The sequence below is a fragment of the Ostrea edulis genome, chromosome 5, assembly GCF_947568905.1.
Source record: "Ostrea edulis chromosome 5, xbOstEdul1.1, whole genome shotgun sequence".
NCBI classification, from domain to species: Eukaryota; Metazoa; Mollusca; class Bivalvia; order Ostreida; family Ostreidae; genus Ostrea; species Ostrea edulis.
Window position 1 is genome coordinate 88,026,076 of NC_079168.1, and position 25,873 is coordinate 88,051,948.

At 35.6% G+C, this 25,873-nt stretch overlaps 1 protein-coding gene across 2 annotated transcripts; it reads right to left on the reverse strand.

Annotated features, from left to right (window-relative positions):
* Window positions 1–6,814: 6,814 nt before the first annotated feature.
* Window positions 6,815–25,412, reverse strand: LOC125651765 (solute carrier organic anion transporter family member 2B1-like). 2 transcript variants are annotated; one of them, XM_048880519.2, is made up of 11 exons: window positions 25,153–25,349; window positions 21,558–21,587; window positions 20,806–21,461; window positions 20,348–20,434; window positions 19,326–19,526; window positions 18,933–19,097; window positions 17,678–17,852; window positions 14,932–15,082; window positions 14,676–14,833; window positions 11,608–11,672; window positions 6,815–11,498 (listed from the first exon to the last, which is right to left on the reverse strand). In XM_048880519.2, the coding sequence occupies exons 3-11, from the start codon at window positions 21,440–21,442 to the stop codon at window positions 11,194–11,196; spliced, it is 1,944 nt and encodes a 647-aa protein (XP_048736476.1). In that variant the 5' UTR covers window positions 21,443–21,461; window positions 21,558–21,587; window positions 25,153–25,349; the 3' UTR covers window positions 6,815–11,193. The 2 variants fall into 2 exon arrangements, with proteins under 2 accessions (XP_048736476.1, XP_048736475.1); XM_048880518.2 differs by lacking the exon at window positions 21,558–21,587 and having other exon boundaries at window positions 25,153–25,412.
* Between the last annotated feature and the right edge of the window lie 461 nt (window positions 25,413–25,873).

Here is a 25,873-nt window from a genome sequence, read left to right on the forward strand (position 1 = left end):
GCTGACTTTTAACGAGACATGAAATCCTTGCATCATCAACTTGTTTGTCAGTAGCCTGCCTCGATTCAAAAACTGATCATATGCAGAACAGGCTCTTGCGCATCGCATCAGTTGAGAATTTAAAGTCAGCATTTCGCAAATTCTATGGTCGTTATAATGATATACATTGTAGTTTGCCAATACAACCCATCACTGGGTCAAATGCTGTCTGACGTGTTTCATACCGATTGTTGGGCCGTTCTTGGCACACCGATTTCTACTACAGATTACTCAGTTTACCTGATCAAGAAATAGGGCTCATGGCGGGTGTGACCGGTCGACAGGGATGCTTACTCCTCCTAGGCACCTGATCCCACCTCTAGAATGTCCAGGGGCCTGTGTTTGCCCAACTCTTTGTTTTGTATTCCTTATAGGAGTTATGAGATTGACCATTGTTCGTTATATTCACCTTTCAAAATACATTTGTGTCTTGACCTTGCGTGTACTATATTCAAAAATCTTCCCCATATGAAAAATATTTTGGTGGTTTTGCATCATTATTTTAGCACATATTTCTTAAAAGTATTGACGGACGTTGTTTTAAAACAGTGTTATTCGACTTTCTTACAGTATCAGGAATAAAAGATTGATTGAAAATTTCTAACCCACATTTTGGCAATAAATAATTTGAAGAATTTCGAGTACAATACCCTGAAACATTACGTCTTATATCTATGCTGGAGGTATAAAGGCACTGAATAGTCATATATTTTGTACACTATTACGATCTTAGCTCTATCTCTTCTAACTTTATTTATCATTATTCATCCTTTATTTTCTCTATCGGAGATTGTAAATGAATAATTTATATACAGTAATTGACTTGGATGGTACATGTATTACACCGCATAGAAAAAGTAATTACATAATAGCAGATTTAAATATGCGAACGGAGAATAATAAGAAAGATGTATAAATTGGAGACAAACAATTGAAAATATAAAATATGGTATAAAATGAGAGTAAATACCACACATTTATATAAAGGGTAGCCAGAGAGTGCTCTATCTCTGTTTACGAGATCTGGTGTTGGTACGGCCAATCATAATGCGTACAGAAAGTGACAACGTGTTTAGAATTAAGTTTCCTTAATTTCCTCCTGTTTGAATAAAACTGTGAGTGTGTGTTGCCCAAGCATATGATACATATAATTTTCTGAAATACCACATAGTTCTGCTTCTATGTGTACACCGAAACTAGCTAGATCCACCCACCATGCGTCGTGTCGCCTCACCAACACCGAGCAGGAGACGGATGCGTGGGGAAAACGCGTCGGTAATACCGTGAACACATAGCGCGCACCCGTATGAAAAGTGTATAAGGATTTAACACAAGAAGTTTGCAAACAATTTTTCAATCATTAATTTCACTAAAGGAATCTGCAAAATGCCACATGTGGATAAGTTTGTCGCACAGGCAATTGTATCGCTTGAGTTAGAATTTACTATTAAATTAACCTCAATATAATAAATCGTCACCTGTGTTAATGTGGTTTGGATAAAAAGACATAAGAAGACATATATAGCTTTATAAAGATGTACTATAATAAACTGGTATTTACAAAAATTAGTATTTGAATCTCTAAATCGGTATGGGTTCTTTCGTCCTTTTGGGGTAATTAGTTGTACCGGTCAAAATGGCTGTGATAAGTGAAAGTGCAGACGGTTTTACATTTTCACTTGGAGGTATACGGAATTTAGTTTATGAATTGGGGTAAGATATTCAACTTAGAAATGATATCTAGTGCTGCACATTCTATATAATAGCTAGTTGTAATGCTCAAACATTCTGTTTAGTCGTATAGTGCCAGGACACAGCTAAATAATAGGTATTTTTCCGAATTCATTTCTGCATATCTTGGGAAGTATACGGAATTTCGGGATAAACTTTGGCAGTAATGTCGATTATGTATGAATGAAAGGTGAAGATAACGAACAGTGATCAATCTTGTAAATCCCATAAGCAATACAAAATAATTAGCTGGGGAAATCTGGACACACCAGAGATCGATCAGGTGCCTTGAAGGAGTAAGCATCCCCTGTCGACCGGTCACACCCGCCGTGAACCCTATATCTTGATCAGGTAAATGGATTTAGCCGTAGTGAAAATCAGTGTGCCACGAACGGTCTAACAATCGGTATGAAACATGTCAGACAGAATTTGACCCAATGATAGGTTGTATTGGCAGACTAGATCGTTATAATGACCATATAATTTGCGAAATGCTGACTTTAAACGAGACTGTTGAAACCCCTGCACCATCAATTTGTGTGTCAATAGCTTACCTCAATTTAAATACTGACCATACGCAGAACAAGCTCTTGCGTACCGAATGCAGGTAATAATGGAATATTGCTACATAAATATGGGAAGTTGACGATGGAGAAGCTGAAATCATCCCGTTTGTCATAAAGTTGAGTTGTTAGTTTGCCGTTAATATCTACTTTCAATAAAATATCTAAATATGAAGCAGAAATGGACGACCCTGTAGAGTCTTTTATTTGAGATCGCGGGGATATATCAAATCGACATATAAATGAAAGTTATTATTGTTAATAGACATAACATCGTCGATATATCTAAATGTCTAATTGAGGCCACAACAAGAGATTTTTTTCTTCTCACGTAGAAGGTTTTGAATAAATTCTGCTTCATATGAATATAAAAACAGGTCAGCTGACAAAGGAGCACAATTCGTGTCCATGGGAATTCCGACAGACTGTTGGAAGACCTGATCACCAAAGACCACGAAAGTATTGTCAATGAGGAACTCTAGCATATTTTTTTTCAACTTCAGAATATTTGTGCGTGGAATCAGAGTGGTGTTTAACAAAGTAATTTTCAGGTTTTGATGTTGTTGATTTGAGAAAAGTTTTGCGATTTCAAGTTAGCTAAAAGTTCTGTAGAATTTTATATATTAGAATACAGAGTAGAATTATGTCTCTCCTCTTTCAGGGGGGAGACATTGTATTTGTACTTTCAATCATTCCGTCCGTCTGTCTGTCACAAATCTTGTGAACGCTTCTCCTCACTGTTCGTTCTCTTCATCTTGCATATGGCTTATCAGATAGACTTGAAACTTTGTACAATGTTTCATTGCCATTTATAGATGTACATATTGATGGGACATGAGGATCCAATTATTTTCTTAAGAGTTATAGTGGATCTAAGAGGGGTGGAGGTTGTTAAAATAACTTGTGAACACTTCTCCTACTACATGGTTTATCGGAAAGATTTCTGAACACTTCTCCTATATGGCATATCGGATAAATTTGAAACTTTGTACAATGCTTCATTGCCATTTGTAGAGGTGCATATTTTCAGAACAGGAGGATCCAATTATTTTCCTAAAAGTTACAGTGGATCTAAGAGGGGTGGGGGATGTTAACATAGCTTGTGAACGCTTCTACTATATGACTTATCCGATGGACCTGAAATTTTGTATGACACTTCAATGCCATTTGCAGATGTGTACATTACAGGAACAGGTGGATCCAATTGTAGTCCTTAAAGTTATAGTAGATTTGAGGGGTGGAGGGTGTAAAATAGATTGTGAACACTTCTCCTATATGGCTTATTATAATGTCTATGTCCCTGCTCATGCTTTCTCCTCCATACCATACAATACATTTAGGGGAGGAGTTTTCATTTGGAATACTTCCAATTTGGGGAGCTGGGGAGACATTTGTTTTTCATATAAACAATTTCTAGTTTTATACCATTTGGTTTATTGTTTTTACATCGGATAACTTGGGTATCCTACATTTAGAGTCTTATTCCTTTACCCTTTAACAGTGAATTCGAACCCAAGTGATATACATGTACATGTAATTGGTTGTGGTTTGTCGATAAAGAAAATTACGTTGAAGTGAAAAAGATTTTGGGCTGAGCTTCGTTCGATCGATGCGCTGAAGTGTTTGATTTTTGTAAATGGTTGATCGGACAATATATTTCCATGATAGTTTTGAAGGACACTTTCCTATTCCAGGTATTGAATAGGTCTGGTTCACGGTTAGGTGTACAGAAAGAATAAACATGATGTGAAAATGTTTTTGGAAGGTAGATAGTTCTTACTCGACAAAGTCAACCTAGGAAAAAAAGTTTTCTGCATGGTCATTTTCTGCAATGATTAATAGAATGCCCATAAATTTGTTCCAAAATATCAGATCTGGTAAATTTTTGGATGTTGGGATTGGTTTTTCTTGCATATTCCGTGTTGGAGTGTACTGACATGTCGTATATCTCAACTCGCAGCCATACAGAATGGACGGCATGACTACTGTTCTGTACAGGTGAGACGTCGTCCTAGGGTTTACAAAAAGATATATCTGGATCGAGTAAATATCCTTGCTCCTCACGATAATATTAACAGCTGTGAAGGGGATATTTCAAACTTACTGTGCCCCAACAGAAGTGGTGGAAATCAAATTTGGATTCTAGAAAATTTATAGTAAATTTGATTGATTGATTTTATATTGTTTAACGTTCCTCTCGAGAATTTTTCACTCTGATGGGGACGTCATCATTGCCGGTGAAGGGCTGCAAAATTTATGCCTATTCTCGGTGCTTACGGCAGGGAGGGATCTTTATCGTGCCACACCTGCTGTGACACGGGATCTCGGATTTTGCGGTTTCATCCGAAGGACCGCCCCATTTAGTCGCCTCTTACGACAAGCAAGGGATACTGGAGACCTATTTCAACCCGGATGCCCACGGGACTTAGTAAATTTGAAATCGCAAAACTTTTCACAAATCAACAACAGAGTGTATGACTTTTCAACACTTTACACGCCCATTCCTTACGGTAAGTTAAAAACTAGTAAGACTTTTTGACATGATAGACAGTTGCTTCTTCAACAAAAATGAAAAAAATTGATTGCTTGTATAACGTCCTCTCGAAAAAATTTCACTCATGTGGAGACGTCAGTGCAAAATTTAGGTCTATACTCAGAGCTTATCGGCATTGAGCAGGGAGGGATCTTTATCGTGCCACACCAGCTGTGTCACGGGACCTCGATGGTTTTTTTTCGATCTCATCCGAAGGACCGCCCCATTTAGTCGCTTCGTACGACAAGCAAGGGGTAATGAGGACCTATCATAACCCGGATCCTCACGGGATGAAACGGAAAAAGAAAATATTCGTATCTAGTGATCAGTTATCGAAAACATTACTTTGTTAAACACCACTCTGATTACACACACATGTACTCTGAAGTTGGAAAAAAATATGCTGGAGCTAGCTCCTCATTGATAATATCTTCGTAGTCTTTGGTGATCAGGTATTGCAACAATCTGTTGGAATTCCAATGGGCACGAATTGTGCTCCTTTGTTAGTTGACCTGTTTTTATATTCTTATGAAGCAGAGTTTATTCATTAGCTTCTCCATGGGAAGAAAAATTTCTTGCTGTGGACTTCACCTCGAATTTTAGATATATTAATGACGTTTTATCTATTAACAATCCTTTTCATTCATATGTCGATTCGATATATCCCTGTGAATTCGAGATAAAAGACACTATGGAGTCCTCCACATCTGCTTCGTACTTAGATATTTTATTGAAAATTGATATTAACGGCAAACTAACAATTCAACTTTATGACAAACGGGATGATTTCAGCTTCTCCATCATTAACTTCCCATATTTATGTATCAATATTCCATTATCACTATCAAAATGAGCATTACTAATAGATAAAACGTCGTCGATATATCTTAATGTTGAGTTTAAGGCCATAGCAAGAGATTTTTTCTTCGCATGTAGAAGCTTTTGAATTGTTGTGCCTCGTAAGAATGTAAAATTAAAAAAACACTGGTAAGCTAACAAAGGGGCATAATTGTGCACATAAGAATTCTAACAGACTGTTGGAAGTAATGTTATGTACAATGTTGAGAACAAGAAAACACACGTTGTTAATAAGATGCGTTGTACGATAACCTTATTCAGTATCATTGTCATGCTTCGAGCCCCAATCTTCTCCGATGAACGATCTTCGCAAATTTTGTTCCATTTGCGAATGCTGTGCCTTTTTCGACAGCTGATGCCTCTGGCAAGAAATCACTCTTCAACCTTTGAAGCATACTGCGGAGAAATATTGACTTACATCGATCGGGAAAAAATTTACCCTTTGATTCAAAATAGTCATATTTATGCTGTTCTGTCGTATGTAGTTTTTCATTCCTTTGTATTTCGCCTGTTTCTTGATACCATATATATAGTATCGCGCTGCTCGTTTGAACGTCACACCTAGGCAGACATCCGACAACCCGTGATCTTTAGTATATGTATTTGGTGTGTTCTTCATTCCTTCGATCGTCGGGTTGTCGAGGACGGTTTGGAATGGATAAAATTTTGTGATGGATTTGCTTGACAACAGGTGTTTTCGTAGCCTTTTTGTGGGTGACTGATCACAAGATATGAATATTCCCATGCTCCATTTTTATTTAAGAAGCAGTTGTCTATGATGTCTAAAAGCCTATTTTTAATTTATCGTCGTCTTACAATGTAAAAAAAGTCATTTGTTTTGAAGCTGTTGATCTGGTTAAAGTGTTGTCATGTCACATATTTCAAAAGTTCTCTGGATTTTTCTTAGAATCCACATTTGACCATGCATTTTGTGAAAACAAAACTACCGAAATCAGCAGGGCGACTGTCTAGCATTAGGGTGTGACAATAATCCATGCTGTCTCTACATCCCGAAGAGACGTAAATCGATTTTTACAGCTTCGTGCAGCAATGAAATTTCAGTATTCATGTAAAGACAAGAACAAATCCAACCGTTTTGCAGTTTAATAAAAATACATTTTGTATAAAAAGATTCTTTGGTATAAAAATAATATGCAACAATATAAGTATTGGGTTTTCACCTTTATATCTACCTTTCATAAAACCAGACTGTGTATCTGAAATAATTACATCTAATGAAGATTTCATCCTGTTGCTTAAACATCCAGATATTTATATAAGACATTCAACAGAGTTATTGGACGCTTTTTTAAATATTGTCTAGGTTTATCACCTTTGGGTATACATGTAATAATACCAAGTCTTTGCGAAATTGGCAGTTCTTTGTTTTTGAAAATACAATTAATTGCTCTTACAATATAACTTTTTAAGTCTTTCCAAAAGAATTTTTAAAAATCAGCAGTAAAACCATCGCTACTTGGTGATTTATTATTTTTCATATTTTTTAAGACATGGAAAACTTCACTCTCTACAATATCATTTTCAAGGGCGTTTATTGATTTTGCAACCAGTTTTTTAATTTCAGAATGATCAATGATATCATTAAGATCGAAGTCAATAAGTTCCGAGTCTCTATTTCATATAGATTTTTATAAAAGGTTTGAACTTTAAAATTTCAAACTGATCATAAACAGTACATTGTCCTTCAATATCTACCCTTTTAATAACTTTATTAATGTAGTTACGTGATTCTAAGTTACAAAAATATTTATGATTTAATGTCTTATACTGAATCCAACAATATACCAGGTCTCCTAGTGCTAGTTATTTTTGAAAAAGCATTTGATTCAGTATCATGGTGTTTTATGTATAAAGCATTGAATTACTTTGGTTTTGGGGAAAAAATTGTTGAATGGATTAAAATTTTGGACACAAACTTCAAAGCATCAGTTCTACAATATGGGCATTTATCTGACCAAATTCATATTCAAAGAGGTTGTAGACAGGGAGATCCCATTGCTCCGTACTTGTTTCTTCTTTGTGCTGAGATCCTTGCCATCATTGTGAAGCAAAATAAAGACATAAAAGGTATCACCATCTCTCAAAAAGAGCATAAAATTTCTCAATATGCCGACGATACTTTGCTTGCCCTTGACGGTTCGCCAACATCATTGTTTGCAGCTCTAGATACTTTAGTTTTCTTTTCAAAATTATCTGGGTTGAATATAAACAGTTCTAAAACAAAAATTATTTGGATTGGATCTAAAAAAAAAATTTGAAACCAAGTCTTTCACCATCCAAGATGGAAGTTAGATTGGGGATCAAAAAGTTTTTCTTTACTTGGTATCCAATACTCAGTAGATTTAGAATCTATCACTGAAGTAAATTATGACATAGTTCTACCAAAGATCAAGTCTATGATTCAACAATGGAAACGAAGAATTTTGACCCACATTAGTCGAGTCACTGTTGTAAAATCTCTTATTTTACCTAAATTTAACCATATATTCATTTCTCTTCCTACTCCCAATACAGAAAAAAATTCTTTGTTGTGTAAAGACATTTTCGAATTTATATGGAAATCAAAGTGTGACAAGGTAAAAAGATCTGTAGTTACCCAGGACCATCTCTCTGGGGGTTTAAAGATGGTGAACATTGATAACTTTATCAAATCACTTAAATGTTCTTGGATGAAAAGACTGGTAACTACTAATGATAAACCTTGGTTAGATATATTTTTTGCCATTAATGGAAATGCTGTTGTGAAAAACCTTTTGGATTTTGGAGATTTATATATTTCAAATGTTCTAATGAACAAAAATGATATTTTTTGGAATGATGTTTTTAGCTCATGGCATCATGTTATGAAGAAAATAGATCAATATAAGAATATGAAAAATAAAACATTCACTATTCCAGTATGGTATAATTCAAACATAAACATTGGTGGTAAATGCAAGGTGAAGATAACGAACAGTGGTAAATGTATTTTTATAAAGAACAAGGTGTTAAAATTGTTGGAGATTTTTTGTCTGATGATTATACTTTCTTATCAAAATCTATGTTTGAACAGAAGCTTCATATCCCTGATATAGATGTGATGCAATATAATAGTGTTATTTGTGCTCTGTCAAAATGCTTCAAGATTTTGAAAATTGAGAGGACCTGTATGTGGAAAATTTGTCTTCCTTATTTACCATTTTATTTTGAAAATATTCTGCCAAATGTCAGATGTACAAATATTATTTATAATTGTATAAACACAAATGAGGTAACTCCTACTTCAATACCAAAGTGGAATGTAGAGTTATCTCCCCATGGTGTCAATGATATATAAAGGATGTTTTCAAAGTTTGTTTTAAAACTACATCAGATTCCTCTGTACAGTGGCTACAGTATCGACTTCTTCACAGAATTCTTCCTGTCGGCTACTATCTCAAAATAAATTTAAATCAAAACATCAGATGTTTGTAACTTGTGTAAAAAAGAAACAGAAACTATTCAACATATGTTTGCGAGTTGTAATGAGGTATTGGTTCTTTGGAGAGCTTTAAGTTTGCATATTTACAGGACTACTTCAAAAAGGATTGGTTTTAATTTTAAAAATATAATTTTAGGAGAATTACCACTTACTAAAGACAACATGAAAATTAACTTTATTATTTTGTATACTAAACAGTATATTTACAATACCTCATTACAAGGTAAAACACTAAACATTTTAGGTCTTTTGAACCATTTGAAAATAAAATACAGTATTGAAAGGTGTATATCTATTTACAATTCCAATCAATTATCTTTTGAAAAACAATGGAATTTGTGGAACAATATATTTGAACCCACTGAATAGTATATTTTTTATTGCATTTCTTGTATAATTTTTATACGCCCGTCAAAGACGGGACGTATTATGGTATGGCGTCGTCCGTCTGTCTGTCCGTCTGTCCGGACCTTGTGGGTAGGATACAGACTGAACCATAAGCCCTAGGACTTTACAACTTGGTACATTTGATCACCATGATGAGAGGAAGATGCCTATTGTTTTTCAAGGTGAGAGGTCAAAGGTCAAGGTCGTAGTATCACTTATTAGGAAAACCTTGTGGGCAGGATACAAACCGAACCGTAAGCTCCAGGATATTATAACTTGGTATATTTGATCATCACGATGAAAGGAAGGTGCTTATTGTTTTTCAAGGTGAGAGGTCAAAGGTCAAGGTCGTAGTATCACTTATTAGGAAAACTTTGTGGGCAGGATACAAACCGAACCGTAAGCTCCAGGATATTATAACTTGGTATATTTGATCACCATGATGAGAGGAAGGTGCCTATTGTTTTTCAAGGTCAAAGGTCAAGGTCGTAGTATCACTTATTAGGAAAACTTTGTGGGCAGGATACAAACCGAACCGTAAGCTCCAGGATATTATAACTTGGAATATTTGATCACCATGATGAGAGGAAGATGCCTATTGTTTTTCAAGGTCAAAGGTCAAGGTCGTAGTATTACTTTTTAGGAAAACCTTGTGGGCAGGATACAAACCGAACCCTAAGCTCCAGGATATTATAACTTAGTATATTTGATCATCACAATGAGAGGAAGGTGTCTATTTTTTTTCAAGGTCATAGGTCAAGGTCGCAGTATCACTTATAAGGAAAACCTTGTGGGCAGGATACAAACCGAACCGTAAGCTCCTGGATATTATAACTTGGTATATTTGATCACCATGATAATGAATTAGCTCACAGAGGCCAGTGCTAACTTCACTAAAATATGAATCCCACTAAAATATGTTTTCCTTGAGCAAAATCTACGGGCGTATTATGCCACGTTGGCGTTGCTCTTGTTTTATTTTATTTATTTTTTTTTTGATACTATTATAGCAACCTCAATAATTTTTTGTTGTTGGTATAATGTCAGTTAATTTTGAAATGTATGAGTGGAGTATGAATGGTTGGTATGAGTGATTATATATCCATTGTACATCTTACCTATAAAAGTATATAATATGATGCACTTAATTTCTATTTGTACAATGGACAATGCTAATAAAAAATATAATATATATATATATATATATAAGTATTGGGCATTATTAAGTTAGAGCGACACGATTGTTTCCTTCTAGTGAACTACCAACGAGTGCCTTCAGTGTGCCGACTTCTGTCTGTAACTCGTTTTACTAAGGAAAGGCATCATTGTAGACAGCTGGGTAAATGTTTTATATGTTCTGAATCATCAAAAATAATATATGGAATATACTAGTACATATGTAGTTGGAAATTTGAGATTACCTTAATACCTGTTACATAGGTATACAATGTATATGTTTCCCGGTGCATGCATATGAAAGGTGAGGATAACGAACAGTGATCAATCTCATAACTTCCTATGGTTGAGATGAAATAAAAACCATAAAATTACAGAATTTGTAGCTAGAGACTACAGTGTAAAAACTTAAAAACATCTTATTTCTAAGCGTTTATGACTTTCTGCCCATTTGCTTTGTCTGACTGCATCATTAGCTCCTCTTTTTCTGGACTGTCAGTTTTCTCGTCATCATCTGTGCTCCAATCGGTCCTATTTCTAGATATCCATATGCATATACCATAAAATACCACAACAATACTTTTAGCGATGAGTTCTACGAAATACTTTTTGAAGCGGAAATCTTCTATATCATACAATGCGCATGCACCCTGTCCATAACAACTGGAACTCCAGAGTTTGCAGCAACTGTCAATGATTTTGCCGGACACCACCGGGCCTGCCATCCAACCTAAAGTTTATGTACCAAAGGAGACAATGAAAAACACCGTATACTTGACAATGAATGATTAATTTTAAAACTTTCGTCTTTGATATAGTTCATATTGGTGAGAACTTACCCAAAGCTGTCTGTAGAAAAGAAGACACGCCCACAGCCACAGATTTGTCCTCATCAGACACGCACCTGCATCAAGAGATGGGAAAATGATGAGCAAGTTGTCTATTTCTGTCATAATGTATCATGTTATCTAAGAGCAGTGTATATACCTTTTGGAAGTTATTAAAAGGTTTCTGACTACATATGTATATACGAAGAAAGTGTGAAAAAGTTGATGAATTCTATCATTGCATTTTTTTTTATATCAACCTAAAATCTTATTGAATATAACACAATTTTTGAAATGCAAATGGAGTAAAAAAAACCCATAGTATTTGCTAATGAGAAAATGGAAGACAATTCATAGAAGTGTAAGATTTATTTGCTTGTTTTTACGTCCCTTCGAAAAATGTTCACTCATATCTGGACTTCAACTCTAAGTGAAGTGCAACAAACCTAGACCTATCTATGATTTCAAAGTCGCAGACCGCCGCGGTGGTCTAGAGGTAGAGGGTTTGCCCCGCATGCGGAAGGTCGGGGTTCGAATCCCGGCAGCGACAGACCTAGGTCGCTAAAACAAGTAGTGACAGTTCCATCGCCAAACGCTCGGCGTCAGGCGTGAATGTTACGGGTCCTCGGAGATGATCTTAAGGTATTCAATGTATAATGACCATATTTCATATCTAATAAATGGATGGTGGAATTTTTGTAATCATGGTATCATTTTGAAGGGTTCATCAAATAAAAATAACCCACCATAGGAAATTTCAAAATTTTGTTTACTGCTTGATTTATTTCACCTAGAATTTAACATTGAGGTATATGGGAAAAGCATGTTTTATTACAATATTTTAAGAAGAAATTATATTTTTATACAAATCTCTTGGTAGAAAGTTACATACACTTTCTCTTAATGAAAATATAAAATAAAATTAATCATTGACCACACACATTTTTAGAAAATTAGATTTTTCTTATTTTTACAAAGGGCAGACAACTCTTCCAAAGTCTTAAGTGCAAAAATGTTAGCTTCTAATTATGTACCAGTCATGTGAATTTCATCTGCTTCACTTTCATCATTATTTAACAATAAACATTTATGTTGATCTAAATCCTTCAAAATTGTTCATTATCCTTTCATTATACACGGAATACCTTAAAAACGGATGTTCCGTGTCACAGTAAGTGTGGTACGCTAAAGAACCCTCACTGCCGTAAGCGCCGAGCATAGGCCTAAATTTGAAGCCCTTCACCGGTATAGGTGACGTCTCTATATGAGTGAAAAATTCTCGAGAGGGACGTTAAACAAGGTTCAATCAATCAAAGTCGTAGTTAGGCTTTTTTTTTTTTAATTCTTAGTACATGATCCTGAATGTAAAGCTTTATTATACACGTATGCAGATATAGCAATCTTATTATCATTTTAATCCCTATATTATAGCTAGAAAGTGTCATAATTGGTTGATGAACAACAAGCTCTCACCTCACCTGGGAAAATCGGATAGTATTTTGTTTGGACTACAACACAAGCTTAATCTCATAACTCCTATAAACAATACAAAATAGATAGTTGGGCAAACACGGACCCCTGGTCACACCAGAGGTGGGATCAGGTGCCTAGGATGAGTAAACATCCCCTGTACCAGGGGCGGATCCAGGAATTGCGATTACGGGGGGCGCCACTTTATGAGGCAGGGGGTGTGGGGCGAAGCCCTGGTGGGGACCCAGGGGGCGAAGCCCCCGGAAGCTCCTGGATTTTACAGATTTTATAGGGCTTGAAATATATCTCTTATTTAGTCTTTTGTACTATTTTCTATCATTTTTTATGAGGTGAAATTAATGAAATGACGCAAATTTTAAGGGTTTTGGAAAAAATTAAGTTCTCCCAATAAAGTAATTCAAGAAATCAATAGATTTTGTCATTTATTTCTCCGGGATTGGAAGAAATTATTGCTCCTTACATTGTTTTGTACATTTTTCTAAACAAAGATACCACGATTTACGTTAAGTTTGAAAATTTTAGGAGGGGGGGGGGGGCTCCGGCTGCGCCCCCCCCCCCTTAAATCCGCCACTGTGTACTAGTAAGTTCTTTATTTTCAATGAAAAGTTTTAATCTCAACTTAGCCCCAAAGGATTACGAAATAACCATAATAAAGATCATAAGGTAAAAAAACCATCATGTTATGAAATGTAATGCCTTGACATAAGGATTTTATATGGTATTAAGATCTATATGAAAGCTCAACACTGCTGGCGGTATTGCCTAGGTTAACTTTTCTTAAGAGGTCAGAAGCCAGAGACAAGGTTACAAGATAAACTTTGCTAGCAAAATTAAGTCTTGCCACAAGGAATGCATTTATGAAATATGGAAGATATGTCACTCATCATTCAAAGGTTATGACCAAGGTTAAAGTTTCGGTTAAATTATTGAAATCCCAGTCAAATTCCAAGGTCAATGTGACAAAGTAAAACATCATTGCATCAAATGAAATTTCCAAGGAATCTATGTACAAAACATGAATAGTTCGGGAGATATTGCTTAGGTTTTGTTTTCTTAAAAGTAGGTCAAATCCAAACTCAATATCACAAGGTTAAAATTATGAGAAACCAATCACTCACCATTTGAAAGTTATAAGCAAGGTTATTAAAGTTTTGGGTAAGGTTTCATGTAAAACTCAGATGTCAAGATTATAGGGTCAAACATCAAAGTATGAAATGTATGGTCTTGCCATAAATATTGTATATACAAGATATGAACGCTCCACCTTAAATATTTCAGGATAAATTGCTAGGTTTGGCTTTCATGAAAGTAAGTCAAACTTCAAGGTCACTAGGTTAAAAACAAAAGAAAGATCATGTTACAAAGACTGTATATATGAAATATGAGAGCACTATCATTCACCATTCAGATTTTATGAGCAAGGCTAAAGTCTGACGCGACCAAGGGACGAGCGGGGTTCAAACCGCCATCCTCTGGTCAAAAAGGAAACGATATGTAAAAATTTGTAAGATCTTATACAAACGCAATTCCTGAATTCAAAACCTGCCGATTACTTCCTCTAAAAGGAATAATTGTACCACGATATATACCTGACGCTGAATATAATTCCAGGTACTATACTAATGGCAGCAAACAAAGAGGAGACCAATGCTATAATCAGGAAAGGCCACAACATCTGACAGTCTGTCTCACACAGTCCAGGAGTCGCAGTGCCCCCTCCCGATATACACGTGCAGTTTGTATAGGTCTGAAAAGAAACAGAAAAAGGGTTTGTGAAGTAATTTAAAATTAATATACCGGTAAATATTTCGTTTTCCAATTGCAGTCGATTTTGAATAGACATACAAAGCCAGTAGGTCCTTGAATACTATTTTCACATCCAGCATGACAAGGTGTCAGGTAATTTCTATTATCTGAACCACAGACAGGTAGATATTCCGTGTTGTCACAGTTGCAAGTGCCCAAACAAGTAGAATTTGCCCCTACATTGTCCAATCTAAAAAAAAGAAAACCCAGGATGATTGTTATACAATTGGTCGTGGCGTGAAGGTCAGCATTTATTGCTCTAATCATGAAAGGTGAAGATATTGAACAGTGATCAATCTCATAACTCCTATAAACAATACAAAATAGAGAGTTTGGCAAGCATGGACCCCTGGATATACCAGAGGTGGGATCAAGCGTCTAGGAGGAGTAAGCATCCCCTGTAGACCGGTCACATCCGCCATGAGCCCTATATCTTGATCAGGTAAACGGAGTTAACGGTAGTCAAAATCAGTGTGCCCAGAACGGAATAACAATCGGCATGAAACACGTCAGACAGCATTTGATGCAATGATATGTTGTATTGGCAAACTAGATCGTTATAACGACGATAGAATTTGCGAAATATTGATTTTAAACGAGACTGTTGGAACCCCTGCACCATCAATTTCTTTGCCAGTAACCTGCTTCGATTTAAGAACTGACCATACGCAGAACAAGCTCTTGCGTATCGAATCAATTGAGAGATGTAAACATCATATGCAGGCTATAATGGAATATTGTTACATAAATATGGTTGATTGATTGATGTATTCCGCCACTCTCAACAATTTTTCAGTTATCTGGTGGCGCCCAGTTATTATTGGTGGAAGAAAGAACCCAGATAAAATGTACCTGGGAAGAGATCACCGACCTTCCGAAAGTAAACTGGGAAACTTTCTCACTTACCGGTGCGAGCGGGATTCGAACCCGTGCCGACAGAGGTGAGAGGCCGTGTGATTTTGAGCGCGATGCTCTAACCACTCGGCCATGGAGGCCCTATAAATAGTTTGTCATAAAGCTGAGTTGTTAGTTTGCCTTTAATATCTACTCTCAATAAAATATTTAAGTATGAAGCAAAAGTGGACGACTCTGTGGTGTCTTTTATTTAGAGTTCACTGGGATATATTGAATCGACATGAATGAAAATTATTATTGTTGATAGATAAAACGTCGTCGATATATCTAAATGTCGAATTGAAGGCCACAGCAAGAGATTGTTTCTTCTCATGCAGAAGTTTTTGAATAAATTTTGCTTCAAAGGAATATAAAAACAGGTCAGCTAACAAAGGAGCACAATTCGTGCCCATGGGGATTCCATCAGACTGCTGGAAGACCTGATCACCAAAGACCACGGAGATAATGTCAATGAGGAACTCCAGCATATTTTTCATTTCATCTTCAGAGTACTTGTGCGTGGAATCAGAGTGGCGTTTAACAAAGTAGTTTTTTTGGATGACTGATCACTAGATAGGAATATTTGCGTTTTCCATTTTTGTTGAAGAAGCAATTGTCTATGATGTCAAAAGTCTAGTCTTTAATTTATCGTGAGGAATGATCGTGTAAAAGTTGAAAAGTCACACGTTTCGATGTTGTTGATTTCAGAAAAAAATTGTGATTTTTAGTTTACTTTTTTAGAATCCACATTTGATTTACACCACTTCTGGCATATGTAGTCGCACAGTACGTTTGACGTTTCCCCTTCACAGCTGTTAATATTTTCTTGAGGAGCAAAGATAGTGGCTTGGTAGAACATTTACTGGATCCAGCATTGTATCTTTGTTTGAAAGGGGTTTTATGAAGTTTAGGAATCCAGTATAGGTACGGTAACTCATATTCACCCGACCCATTAACTGGGATATTAAATGTGTCGAAAACTGATGCATGGTTTTGAAATTCTTTTGAAAGGGCAGTTGGAGTATAGGTACGATTACCAAAAGTGGAAGTAATGCATGGCTTCTATCACCACAACAATACCTTCTGCCTTGAAAAGCTGTAATTTCAGGTTCACTCAAGACTTGTTCGTAGTATGTCACTGTCTATCAATCAACACTCTATCTTATTGTCTTATTTTATCTTATTGTATTGCTTGTTTTACCTTGCATCGTCCTTCATAAAACCTGGTGGCTATCTTTAATTCAGCAGAAACCCTACCAGCTGAAATTATCGTGTGATTTACTTTACTTAAAGACGAGAACTGTGTGCTCAATTGTAATCAAACGTTAGATGGATGACCATGAAAAAGATACGAAGACAGCGTATTAAACATGTTTAAAGTCATTGCAACGTGCGCTATTAAACAAGAGTACCGGAAAAGGTACATAATATGCACACCAGAGATCATGATATTTGTATTTGCAAAAAACCCAACATTGATATAAAAGAAAACGTTTTTATGATATCTAGTAAGAATTGAATTATTAAATTTAAAACTCTTTCTATATTCCAATAGAACCATAATATTGAAGTAAAAAGTAAAGGGTCATGGGTCTGTCGGATGTGACCTTAAAAGAGAGGTCCCGTGTCTCGGTAGGTGTTGTTACCTCACTACTACGGTCGAGGACCATGCATAGGTTAAAGTTCAAGACACTTCACCATTAGCTGGTGACATCTCAACATGAGTGAAAAGGTCTCGAATGGGACGTAAAAGAACATACAAAACAAATAACAAAATGAAATTAAATTATGTAAGTCAAAACACTGAACTAAATGTGATCAGATTTCATATTACCATATACCAGAATGGCGTCATACATATGTAGATGTCCAAGGAAATGCATCAACTTACCCAACAATTTGAGCATTCTGACAGCCTATAACCAGGCCCAATCCGTGGAACGCAATGGATATCAAATTTATTCCCCCCACCAGTTTGATACAAGTATATGGGTGGAGCTTCTTATAGGTGGTCAGACATCCCCCTATTAACGTCCCACAGCAAGTGGAAAGAATCACCACCCCACCTGGAAGGGAAAACAATAACATTTAAATACTAAACCATCTTTTTTACGAAGAAATGCAAGAGAAAATTCCACGAATTGTACTATGTATTACGGATTTTTAAGATTGCTCTCTACGTCACAACAAAGTATAATCATCAATGATCAGTGGATTTTGGTGAGTAACGGAGAGCTTATTGGAAATCTGAAGCATGAAAATGTGATCAATCTCATAACAGCTATAAGGAGTACAAAATTAAAAGTTGAGCAAACGCGGACTCCTGGATATTCCAAAGGTGGGATTAGGTCCCTAGGAGGAGTAAGCATCCCCTGTCGACCGGTCACACCCGCTGTGAGCCCTATATCTTGATCAGATAAACGACGTATTCCGTAGTCAAAATCAGTGTGTAAAGAACGATCTAAACGTTGGTAAGAAACGTTTCATCTAATGACAGGTTGTATTGGCAAACTAGATCGTCATAACGACCATAGAATTTGCTAAATGCTGACTTTAAACGAGACTCTTGAAACCCCTGTAACATCAGCTTTTTTGTCAGTCGCCTGCCTCGATTTAAAAACTGATCATACGCAGAACACGCTCTTGTGTATGGAATTAATTGAGACATATACACCATATGCAGGTGATAATGGAATATTGCTACATAAAATATGGAAAGTTGACGATGGAAAACCTGAAGTCACCCCGTGTGTCATAGATTTGAGTTGTTAGTTTGCCGTTAACATCAATGTTCAATAAATATCTAAGTATGAGGCAAATGTGGAAGACTCTGTTGTGTCTTTTATTTCAAGTTCACAGGGATATATCGAATCGACATATGAATGACACTGATTATTGTTAATAGATAAAACGTCGCCGATATATTTAAATGTCGAGTTGAAGGTCATAGCCAGAGAATTTTTCCTCGCATGTAGAAGCTTTCGAATAAATTCTGCCTTAAAAGAATATGAAAAGATTTCAGCTAATAAAGTAGCACGATTTGTGCCCATGGTAATTCCAATATACTGTTGGAAGACCTGATCACCAAAGACTACAAAGATATTGTTAATGAGGAATTGCCAACACTTCTGTACAGTAATACATACCCAGTAAGACATTAGCATACCACGCTGGAATGAAAAACTGCGTCTCTAGGTATTTTGGTGTAAAGGCTATGAATCCCCCAACGATGAATAAGACAATACACACAGCAATTAGATTTACTGTAAACCGGGCGTTTGTCAGAATTCGAATTACCTTCCTGGTCAAATCTGTTAAAAATAATAAACATTGTGACAACCACTCTATGTATAACCAGTGATGATCTGTAACACAAAATTGTAAGACAGCATTCCAATTGAAGAAGAATTGCAAGCTGTTTTTAAAAGAGCAGTTGCAGGAAGTTAAAGAGACAGTAGTATGACTTGTTATTCTAAGTTGCATCATAAAGACAAAACAATCCCTGGAATGCTGTAAGTATCGTTAAGTACATTGAATACCTTTAATGGTCTCCTTGATGCCTGACTTTGACGTTGATTGTTCTTCTCTCTTCCTATCTGCTGCTTTATTTTTCCTTGACGGCATTCTTTTAGGGAAACACATCAAAGGGATAGACACGACGAGGGCCGAAATTCCAAACACAATGAAGCCCAGCCACCACGCCCCTATCCAGCGGGGATCCCTAACGGTCATCTGGACCTCTGGGAAATGTTACGATTATTAGTACATGTAATATAGACAGAAATCTAACATGATACCACAGAAATGCTTAAAGGTTATCGAGAAAGAAAACAAAAAGGTGGACCAAGTATTGTTTATCTTTAAAATTCACTTTGTTGTATTAATTTATTTATGATAAAAATCAGATTACAAAATAGAAATCCCAGTCTCCGCTATTTTAATCCCAAATACAAGTAAAATATAGTATTTTCAGCAAATGAGACGCTGGAAAACATTTCATGGGTAAATTGAAAGTTGTCTTGATGGAAATTATCGATGATTTTATCGAAACAAAAGATTTCTAACGTTTTCCTCTTCTTTTCATTTCGAATATTGCATTCAAAGGTTATTCACTAGCAACTGATGAAAGAAAGGAACTGAAAATGAAGATGTGTTTACTTTGGGAAGACTTAGCTTTAGTGTAGAATATGAAATAAATTCATTTCATATATATCAAATTGCCAAAAAATAGAAAACATTTTGAAATTTGAATAAAATTCTTTATACCATGCTTAAACTATCATATGGTAAAACCTTTGCCAGTGCATTGTATTCTATTTAAATCTTATGTGAAATAAACACAGTGAATGTTTATTTTGTAAGGAGTGAAGGTCCACAATATACTAGAATAATTACAGTCACGTGATCTTGGACTGTGAAGGCTACATCACTTCCGGTTTAGTATGTTTTATTTCATAGAACATATCTCTTTGAAGATGAATGTGATTTGTTGCTTAAATAAATAGATTATAATGAATACCAATTAAAGACTTATGCTTTACAAGTTTTGTTTTAATCTTACCTTTCAATGTTACATGCATCTGACTAAATATAGCGCCAAATCCAAAGCCCATAGCAGGTCCAAATATTCCAACAGACATGATTATACCTAAAATGTATAAACTTTTAGCACTACGCATAGTAAAACTATATTTGATTTGGGATAATCAATGGAAATACATGTAGTTAACTAGTAGGTACTCATTTTTCATCAAAATTTCACTTATTGAGATGAATTTCACATTTTAACCTAGAACCGTTTGAAAGATATCCAGGTCAAAACTCTTGAATTACTCTTTTTTCTATTGCTGAACAATCCATGTTCCAGGATTGAAGTCAGAATGTGACAGGTTCCTGGATAAAGTTGGGATGAAAATAATGAATAATAGCAAGATGAAAAGTGGCAGCGACAAATAATTACATGTATAAACTGTGTACAATCTATACTATTCTTATAGAGAATTACATTTATTTTCTTACCCATATAACATGCAGTTTTACGTTTGGGAACATTGTCATCTATATAGGTGATGATGTAGGGTTGTCTGGGAGCCTTTCCAAATCCCTGAAACAGCATTCCAATGGCTATAATGACGATAGCTATTGTCGTGAACTCTGTAGGAGCACCGACCTTGGCTATTGTGAGGTCACAATTTTCAGAAGACGTATCGTTTAAAGATGTGCACAGATGATGACCAGCATTCAACATTGGTGTGGATGATAACGATGAAGCATTAGTGAATGGAATTTGTTCATTAGGGGTCTCGGGTGCTAGAAAATACGCCAAAGAGCAGAAGATGCCCGAGATTCCGAAGAAAAATGTGGAATAAAACAGGGATCTGGGAATATGAACTGTCCTTGCAAGATGGGCGACAAAAATGGTTGTGAGCAGAAATCCTATGTCGTTGCAACTCATTAGAAATCCGCTCTGGGCGCTGGTAAAACCAAATTGTTTTTCCAAAGTGGTGATTTGAGATGACATGTAGACGGTGATGGCGGAGGTACAGAGAGAGGCAGGACTGTAGAAAGCCACAAAGACACCCACCCTTGCACAGCGCTGTAGGAAGGCAGGTCTAAAGCAGCTAACTCCGCACTGCTCATCCATGTCCACAGGCATTGTGAAGCCAAAGATGTGTCTGAAAGAGGTTGTGCACGAATGGTAAAATCGAGGCATTTTGAATTAATATCGTATATAAGAGATATTGTGTGATTTTTTTAATACATGTACTTACGTTAATAGTGATTTGGCATTTGGGGATTTCCTAAAGCACAAAATGTCGAATAAGTTCATTTGAGTTTTTGTAAAAACAAAAAGATACTTGGTGTTCACAATCTGTAATATGGTGTACATGTAGAACTTGGTAGAAATTCAAGAAAGTTGATTTAAAAAATAAAATACTGGCTTTAAGTTAGTCAGGCGAATCGTGACTTTTAAAGTGATAACTTAACAACGATGATGATCGGATGAAAAATTTGTGTGATTTCTTAATATAAAAAAATTTGGTCCGAGAGTTCATTTGCACTAAGCACTCGGGATTACTTTTCTCTAGAATGCGTCTTCCCCGCTCTAATTTTGGCGCTATTTATAGTCACCACTTGTCCTCTTCCTTCATATCTAATTCATCCTTAAACCATTGCGCCTTTAATTTGGCGTCTAATCCAGTTAATTCTGTTTAGTAACTCTACTTGACCTGAACGCACAACCATTTTGAAGTTTTCATTGTTACGTACATGTATTCCTACGCACCGTTTCAAAAACGTTAATTACAGCTTTTTGATGAGAGAAGGTATTTGTTTTACTATTTAAAGCATAATTAAATGATCAGAAATGAATCTTACAATTCTTTTCTTAATTCATCGGGAAAATTGGACGTTTGGATCACGCGTATAGTTTTCCTATGATACCGCCATCACGAAAAGAATTAGAATTAGGTCCGTCACCCTTAATTAAATAATTGTATTTTACAATCTTGTTGTGAATACATGGTTGAGAATAATGACAGTTGGATTGCAGGAATTGCATTTATTACGTTTAAGCCATTTTGGGGGTGAAGGGAATTTGGATTTTTGGAATGCTTATAAAATCATTGAAGGAGGAATGTTTGCTATATAAAACTAAATATGTTAGCAAAGTTATCGAACTCGAGAAAATGTGCTTTGTATCGACATCAGATTGATAATATTTGTCTACTATATTACTTAACAAAACCTATCAATAATGCATGTTGAAATATACATGTATTACTATATACATAATTTGTACATACAAAAATGGTCGTCAAAGTGGCATATACAGACGCAGCAGAATATGTAAGTGTTGTAGCGTTAATGATATGAGATTCATCACTGTTCGTTATCTTCACTTTTCATTGAAGACAAATATTTTATTCTTGTTTGCCAGTTCTATCAATAATTGTTAAAACAAACATTTAAAAAATCTCGTTATAAACCAAGTGTTTTCAAGCTTGTAAATTACTGAGTGTCAACAATGTTAAAGAATTATAAACTGGGAAAGTATTTACAATTAAAAATTTTAAATGCGTGTACTGATCTTCATCATATTTACCTTAGGTATAACATATCCTTTGTATTATTATTATTTGTAGTAGCATGTTATATATATATATATGCATTTTTCACTCTCCATTACGTAATGTATTTCAATACTTTGTGAATGCTTACGGAAATGAACAAGCGTACTATTTCATTTATGAATCAGGCTGTAAAGTCTGTAGGAAGTCTGTAGGAAACCATTTATTTAAAAACAAAGCATGGATTGTTTTGTCATGGGGACTAAACGCTACTGACCACCAAATCCAAATACCGCAGTTACAGTGTACATGCAACTTGGAGAGAGAGAGAGAGAGAGGGGGGGGGGCTCTGCGCACGTCTTTTAGTTTATATTCCTGATATAAACAACATATGTTCGCAATAGTTATACGGTAGTGGCCATGTTTTAAATCTTGTATTTACTACCAACCGGTTACTACAGACCATTTAAAGAAAACACTGCTACGCATGGAAGTTTAAAGTTTCAACCTTGGACACGACAAGGTCCAATCTTAGTTATAGCGATATTGAGAGAAAGGATCAGTTCAGAGTTGCATATCTTTTGTTCAGAAGAAAAGAACAATTCCCTGGGGGAAAATCACATTGTTGTATCAAGTTTCTTTAGTTATTTTCTGTCGTACATATTTACGAATTTTTCATATTTTCATTTCCAACCTATAATTTATTATTTACATTGTTTGAATTAACCTTCAAAGTTGGCCTAAACAGCATTGGGAATTAACCACCGAATTTGACATGACATTTGGCTTTGAAGTCCATCAAGACAGACCCGTCCCAAAGATTTTTTGGAACTGTTTTTTAAATACAGGGGAATTCAGCTCAATCAGTTGCACCGCTGGTAGTATATGCTGTGATTGCTTTTTCCCCATGGTTCGAGTCCGCCTCGTGCCACAAATTTATTTTTATTTCGCATTTTCAACATTTTTTCATCTTATTTAATTTTGTGTATATTTTCATTCAATAACCTAGTTTAAATGCATATCAATTCGTTATACAAAAAAGTAAAAGTTTCTCAGCATACAAATACAGTCATGTGGAACTGTCCTTCCCGTGTTCGATTTTATTCCAAGGACAATTATCATTCATTATGCGTTGCTTGACAGAACCACATGTACGACGGGGGGAAAGCATGCCATACAATTGTCTGTCCAGAATGTCTTTGGGAAAGATATATGACATACATGTAGATATCAAAATGCGTAAATAATACGCGCATCGTGCTAATCGTTGTAAGCCCTTCAATATCTGCATTTTAAAGGCATTGAAAAAGAATCAGATACATTTACTCAGCCTTACGTAACAATCTAGAACGATCATGGGTGAGATTTTGTAAAGATTGAAACCATATCCGGACTAATAGCTTTTTTCTTCTTTTGTTACCCTGATCTGATCCTTAAAATGCATATGGTGGGATTTATTTTTATCTCATAGCCCGTGGTTGAATATCAGCCTCCATTAAGGAAGTATGCTACATCGTCATAATGACTGATTTCCTTTTAAAACATGGTTGAAAATATGAATATCAGCAATATTTGTCTATTCATTTCAAATACAATTGTCTAGCTGAGTAGCTCAGTAGGTTCGCAGGTTGACTAAAAAAATGCACATTGACTGCTGAACTGTAGATCGCAGGTTCAAGTCCAGCAAGGGTTTTAAATTTTTCACTTTCAGATTGCTTTCAATTAAAACCACTTTTTGACAAAGAAAGTAAATTTGAAAGTTTTCAATTTCAAAATATTGTTGCACATATCTTCCACTTTTCATCCATATCAAATTTCTCTGGTGTAGCATTCCTCCTTAAGAATAATCTTACAGTGGAGAGTCGTATTTTATACCTTTTTAGTTTATTTTCTTAATATCACCATTTTATTTCCTGAACCGTTCTAACAGCCCGAGCGAACTTCTGTCTTCTGTGAACGAGGATGTAAAAACGTTAGAACAAATGCACTTATCTCTGGTTTGAATGAACGAAACGTAATTGCAAGCAAAAGTTGGCGTATTCATTTAGTGTATGCTATCACTCAGTACATGTATATGCAACCCTCATAAGCCTCGCTGATATTTAGTATTATTCTTCGGGGTCGGCATTCGACAAGAAAATCTTAATTAACGTCAATGTTTGGTCGAAAAGGATTTCATAATGAAATGAAGTCTTTATAGTCGTAAAAGTAGAGCAAATGTTGATAGGTCTTTGTTTATTGCATAATCACAGTATAACTAAATTTAGATTATCTGACTGGGTTTGACTAAAATTACCTTATCAGGAATGATCAACAGTAACTCCCCGCTAATTAGACTTTTCACCTTCGTCAGTCTCTGGGATCAGCTGTGCGGCGAATCAACAACATATGTAAGTCTGTTTCCAGTCACGTTTTCCTCACGTAGGTGAGCTAGTCAACATTAAACTTTCACGACCCGATTTAGATAATGTTTGCAAACATGAAGACTTACCTGTGTGACAGCGTCCTGCTGATATCTTTTTAAAGTTTGCAAATACCTGTAACTAAACCACCAATGAAATTATCCACCCGTTTTTTAAGCGAGCGAGCGAGCGAGCGATACGACACCCTTTAAACTACGTATATAAGGAAAGATGTAGCATCACAATTTTGATTTTACATTTTTCATTTCAGTTTAAAATTTCAAATTCATCAAAGATTCTGAATCCCAATTTTATCTTTTTATTTCAGGTTTTAATTTCAATTCCAGTGAGTAAATTAACACTTATATCTTTATAGATTTTGTGTCTAGTTATTGATTTGATCATTCTATTTCTATATTTATGTTCCCCAAACAAAGTTTGGGAACATATTGTTTTTACTCTGTTTCTTATTAAGGTCTTCCGTTTCCAACGGAAGACCTTCTAGTGATTCTACTGTTTATTATTATTAAGGTCTTCCGTCTCCTGCGGAAGACCTTACTATTATTGTTCGCGTTCTTCTTCTTCATTATTAAGGTCTTCCGTCTCCTTCGGAAG

Coding starts and splice junctions, on each gene's coding strand:
- LOC125651765 (XM_048880518.2), bottom strand. CDS start 21,442: ATGCCTGTGGACATGGATGAGCAGTGCGGAGTTAGCTGCTTTAGACCT. Junction 19,098..19,325: donor CATCAAGGAGACCATTAAAG/GTATTCAATGTA, acceptor TATTTTTAACAG/ATTTGACCAGGAAGGTAATT. Junction 17,853..18,932: donor GTATGCTAATGTCTTACTGG/GTATGTATTACT, acceptor TTTCCCTTCCAG/GTGGGGTGGTGATTCTTTCC.